A 5,337-nucleotide genomic window follows, 5' to 3' on the forward strand; every position below is an offset into this window, starting at 1 on the left:
GGAGAGGCACAAAGGTCAGCAAAGGTTGCCTTTGGTGTAGTGATTTGGTGTAGTGGTTAAGTGCGCGGACTCTAATCTGGGAGAACCGGGTTTGATTCCCCACTCCTCCACTTGCAGCTGCTGGTGTGACCTTGGGCAAGCCGTAGTTCTGTCAAGAGCTGCTCCTGAAAAATAACAGTTTCTGTCAGAGCTCTCTCAGTCCCACCTACCTCACAGGGTGTCTGTTGTGGGGAGGGGAAGGGAAAGGAGTTTGTAAGCTGCTCTGAGACTCCTAGTGAAGGGCGGGGTATAAATCCAATCGCCTCCATCGTCTCCTCCTCCTCCTCCTCCTCATCTTCTCCTTCTCCTTTGTTGTCATCGTATTCTTCTCCTTCTCCTCCTCATAGCCTGGCCCATCCAGGTGAGGGCAGGTGCTTTTTAGTGTTCTCTGTCTTGCTTTCACTTCCCCTCCACCTGCACACTGCATGATGCGCCTGGTTCTCCCCGCCTCCATTTTATACTCACAGCCATTCTGCGATGAAAGCTGGGGTTTGAACCCGGGTTTCTCCAGTCCTGTTCCGACGTCTAACCCCTACGCCACTGTGGCTCTTGGAATGTGCTGCCGTGTTGAGTTCAGGGCCAAGACTACTGATGGGCCAGTCTCAGTGGTGTGGCAGGGCTCGGAAACGTGCGCTCGCCACAGCGATCCCACTTGTCTCTTCTGCTTGGCAGGCTTTCACCCAGGCCGGGGCTGTGGCTCGGTGGTAGAGCATCCGCCTGGCATGCAGAAGGTGCCAGGCTCAGTCCCCGACCTCCCCAGTTGAAAGGACTGGGTAGGAGGTGATGTGAAAGTCCTGGGATCCTAGGAAGCTGCTGCCAGTCAGAGTTGACAATGCTAACCTGGATGGACCAGTGGTCTGACTCAGTAGGAAGCGGCTTCATGGGTTCAAGAGCTCCCATGAGGAATGGGGCAGAGGTGTGTATTTGTTTCCAGTTGATCAGCTGGGTTATCCTGTCTCCAGGTTTACCGGATGAACAAAAAGCCAGCCGTGGATCGCTTATGTGTGGGAATCCCTCCAGGAGAGGTGAGCTAATTGACTTGCACCAAAAGAGCCCTACTGGATCAAACCAAGGAGGGTCCATCTGGTCCAGCATCTTCTTCTCAACAAACGGAAAGCCCAGAAACACACTTGCTGGGCCAGAAGGCTTCCCCCTGTAGTTTGACCTTTCTATCTCATACTCAGAGGTAGACTGCTCCTGCTTATGGAAGCTCTGTTTAGCTTCTGCCGCTAATGGTGTTGATAGACCCAAAGGAATTCCTTCTTCACCCAAAGAGCAATTCGCACGTGGAATTCACTGTCGCAGGAAGTGGTGGCGGCGGCTACAAGTATCAAGAGCTTCAAGAGGGAATTGGATGAACATATGGAGCAGAGGTCCATCTATGGCTATTAGCCACAAGTTATAGATGGAACACTCTGTCTGGGGCAGTGATGCTCTGTATTCTTGGTGCTTGGGGGGCAACAGCAGGGAGGGCTTCTGGAGTTGTGGCCCCGCTGGTGGACCTCCTGGTGGTACCTGGGTTTTGGCCACTGTGTGACACAGAGCGTTGGACTGGATGGGCCACTGGCCTGACCCAACATTGCTTTTCTTATGTACAATTGTCCCTGTACAATTATTTGCCTAGTCCAATTTACAGGCAGTAGACCATCTCCACATCAGCCCTTCAGCAAAAACAAAATAATTAGCAATCGGTTTGTGAATGAATGTGATCTGTCCTGGAAAGAAGAGGATGTAATTAATTAGAGTAAAAGGAAACTTGCAGTGAAGGGAATGGAATTTACTCCTGTACAAACCTAGTAGGGTTATTTTGCCCTTGGGGATGGACATTGGTAGATTGTTGTAGGGAACATTTTTCTTTTTCTTTTTATTTATTTATTTCATTTATACCCCGCCCTCCCCGCACGCAGGCTCAGGGCGGCTTACAAGGCACAAAGTGCAATAGAGATAAAACAGATTAAAACAGTTGAAGCTAAAATTCACACCTAACAGGATACATGAAAGACTATAATTACACACTCCCCCATTGCATATCAGGAGGAGGTCAGGAAGGGGGACGCCATGGGCCACGATATTCCAATTGCTCCATTGCCTAACCCGGCGGTACTGGACCGCAGTTACACGGTGGTAGTAGTGGCGGCAGCGGCTCCTACTCAAAAGCCTGGCGGAAGAGCTCCGTCTTGCAGGCCCTGCGGAACTGTAAAAGGTCCTGTAATGGGGTAGATGGATGATGGAATCTCAGAGGTGGAATATTCGTGGCAGCGGGTCCTACTCAAAGGCCTGGTGGAAGAGCTGCGTTTTACAGGCCCTGCAGAACTGTAACAAGGTCCCGTAGGGCCCTGATGTCATCCAGGAGCTCATTCCACTAGTAAGGGGCTGCCACAGAGAAGGCCCTGGCCCTCGTCACAGCAAACCTGGCTTCCTTAAGGGCCTGGAAGGGCCAAATGATTTTTGGGAGCCCGATCTTAGAGCTCTCTGGGGAACATGTGGGGAAAGGCAGTCCCTCAGGTAGATAGGTCCCTGACCATATAGGGCTTTAAAGGTAAGAGCCAGGAGTTAACCTCAAGGAGGCCAGGAGTTAACCTTATCTGTAAGCACTGATCCCAGTTCAGCCTGGTGTTTCCTGGAGGGCTCTTGGCCCCGGCATTTAAATAGTTGGTTGTCTGTTCACTTACGGTGGCCATTGCTTGGCTCCAGTTGAGCAGGCAAGAAACCTTTCCTTTGTGTTTTGTTCTCCCTTTTAAATCACAAGTGATTTAGATCCATGTGGGGAGGTGGTCTAATAAATCCTTGTCTGTGGTGGCAAACTTTGCCGGGGGGCGGGGGTGGGCGGGCTTTTATTTGTGACACTGTTCAAGAGACAAAGTGTGTTATCTAGGAAAATCCTTGGTTCAAATCTTGCATTGGGCAGGAGCCAACTGGCTGGCCTTTGGCAAGTCCCTCTCTCCCAGGCTTGCCTTCCCATCTACAATATGGAAGTGATGATATTAGCCTACCTCACAGGGTGGTTGTGGGAAGTACGGAGTAATGAGGAAAAGGTCTGTCTGAGGGTCAGTTCGCAGTGCTCAGTATGTGTTAAGTTATTCTTTCATAAGAGAACATAAGAGAAGCCAATGTTGGATCAGGCTAAGGGCCCACCTAGTCCAACACTCTGTCACACAGTGGCCAAAAATACCAGGTGCCATCAAAGGGGCAGGGGCAGGTTCTGGCACATGGATAGAATGGATTGGAGCAGTGGTAAAGGGAATGTTCCCTTTAAATGGCTTTTGCAAGCCATTTCAGGGAAATGGATCCATGAAATGGCTTGCATCTACTTTAGCCTAACAGGCTGAAATGGATGCAAGCCATTTCAGTAGGGCTTCCAGGTCTCCCTGGGGGGGTGGGGGTTTGCCCGTTCTAAGGGCCCCCAACCCACTGGCCCGGATCCGGCCGCCGGAGGGAACTCTGCTCCCAAAGTGCCTGAATCGGGCCAACTTGCCTGGCATGGTGACATCACCCAGGGGTGACGTCATTGTGCCATGCACATTGTTGGGGGACGCTCTAGCATTTGGGTTTAAAACTCTGTGGTACCATAGAGTTTCAAGCCCAAATGCTAGAGTGTCCCTCAACAACGTGCCCAGCGTGATGATGTCATTTCCGAGTAACGTCACCGCGGCGCATGCGAAGCTCCCGGACACACAGCCTCTCTCCCCTGCTGGATGCCAGGTAGGGACCTGGCAACCCTACATTTCAGCAATCCCGCTCGCTTCCCACCATGAACCCCCGAAATCATGTGGAGGGTCGTGGATAGGGATGGGTACAAACCTCTGGATCGCGAACCACGAACCGGCAATGTTTGTCACAAAATTAGATTTGTGACAAATGCCGATCCTTACTTGGGAATCCTGATGCAAAGTTGTGGCCGCAGCAACAAAATGGCTGCTGCATAGAGTTGCCAACTGTGGGTCGGGAAATTTGGGGGCCGACTCTTGTTAGAGTGGAGTTTGGGGACGGGAGGGATGGGAAGCTGTGAAGCCCACCCCCTGAAGCTGCCATTTTCTCCAGGGGAATGGAGTATGGAGATAATTCTGGGGAAATTCCAGCCCCCACCTGTAGGTTGGAGCCAGAAGTGAGAGATCCCAGGAGAAGATGGAAATCCAATTGAAACAACCGTGACAAAAATGACAAGGAGTCAAAAAAGATACATTAGCAAAATCATTTACTACAATACTCACACGCTATGGATTTTGTGCAACAACAAATACCCGTTTCATGTAGATTGCTTTATATGTAAAGGTAAAGGTAAAGGTTCGAATCCGACTCTAGGGTTGCGGTGCTCATCTCCGTTTCAAAGCCGAAGAGCCAGCGCTGTCCGAAGACGTTTCCATGGTCATGTGGCCGGCATGACTAAACACCAAGCCGCACGGAACACTGTTACCTTCCCACCAAAGTGGTCCCTATTTATCTACTTGCAATTTCTTGCTTTCGAACTGCTAGGTTGGCAGGAGCTGGAACTAGAGATGGGAGCTCACTCCATCATGCTCTTTCAACGGATCCTGCAGAGAATCCTGAACAGCTCCCCCACCTTGGGGCTTGTTCTTCCTCGGTCTCCTAACTTGTTCAATGTATATTCTGTAGTAATAAAGACCCACCAGCGGGCTGCCTGAATTCTTCAGCCGTGTGCTGAGCCGCAGGGGCTTTAACGTGCACAGCTTCACATAATCTGTGTGTCTCTTTCCAGCCGAATGCACCGTTATGGGCATTCCCAGCATCTCCACCAACCTCTCTGGCTTTGGCTGCTTCATGGAGGAACACATAGCAGACCCAACAGCTTACGGTTGGTATTGGGAGTTGTGCTCTTGCAGGGAGGGTGGGTGCCGTGGCGTCTCTGCCAGACCTAACCAGATCTAACCTCCAAATTTGGAAATGCCGTGGCTTGAACCTGAGACCTCCCGTGTGCAAAGCGTGGGCCCTGGCACTGAACTATAGCCCCTCCTTCACACCTCCCTGGTTCTCCTAGGTATCTACATTGTGGACCGGCGTTTCCGGGGCTTGGACGAGTCATGCACGCAGCTGACCTCGTTCCTCTACAGCTTCTGCCAGCAAACCCGGCGGCAGCGCATCATCCAGCGCAACCGCACCGAGCGGCTCTCTGACCTTCTGGACTGGAAGTACCTGGGCAGGGTGAGTTTTTCATGCCATAGGAGGGCGGAGGGCTGGTTCTTTCTCCCTCTCCCCATCTACGCTCCTTTCTCATAGCTCTTCCCCGGGTATTTCTTGTGCCTCTCTCCGCAGTTCAGTTATTGGCCACCAGAGGGTTCC

The 5,337-nt window shown here is 51.6% G+C and overlaps 1 protein-coding gene across 1 annotated transcript in view; it reads left to right on the forward strand.

Moving 5' to 3' along the window:
* LOC107121240 (ATP-binding cassette sub-family A member 1-like) overlaps window positions 1-5,337 on the forward strand; it is a gene marked incomplete at its 5' end in the record, with an annotated part of 112,876 nt that overhangs the window by 87,293 nt on the left and 20,246 nt on the right. Inside the window, 4 exons of the mRNA XM_015424127.1 lie at window positions 1,002-1,064; window positions 4,132-4,144; window positions 4,757-4,852; window positions 5,036-5,199. Of these exons, the coding sequence (XP_015279613.1) occupies window positions 1,002-1,064; window positions 4,132-4,144; window positions 4,757-4,852; window positions 5,036-5,199 (336 nt within the window). The remainder of the gene's footprint in view (window positions 1-1,001; window positions 1,065-4,131; window positions 4,145-4,756; window positions 4,853-5,035; window positions 5,200-5,337) is intronic.

The sequence above is a fragment of the Gekko japonicus genome, unplaced genomic scaffold (genome assembly GCF_001447785.1).
Source record: "Gekko japonicus isolate JY-2015 unplaced genomic scaffold, Gekko_japonicus_V1.1 scaffold2477, whole genome shotgun sequence".
In the NCBI taxonomy this organism is placed as follows: Eukaryota; Metazoa; Chordata; class Lepidosauria; order Squamata; family Gekkonidae; genus Gekko; species Gekko japonicus.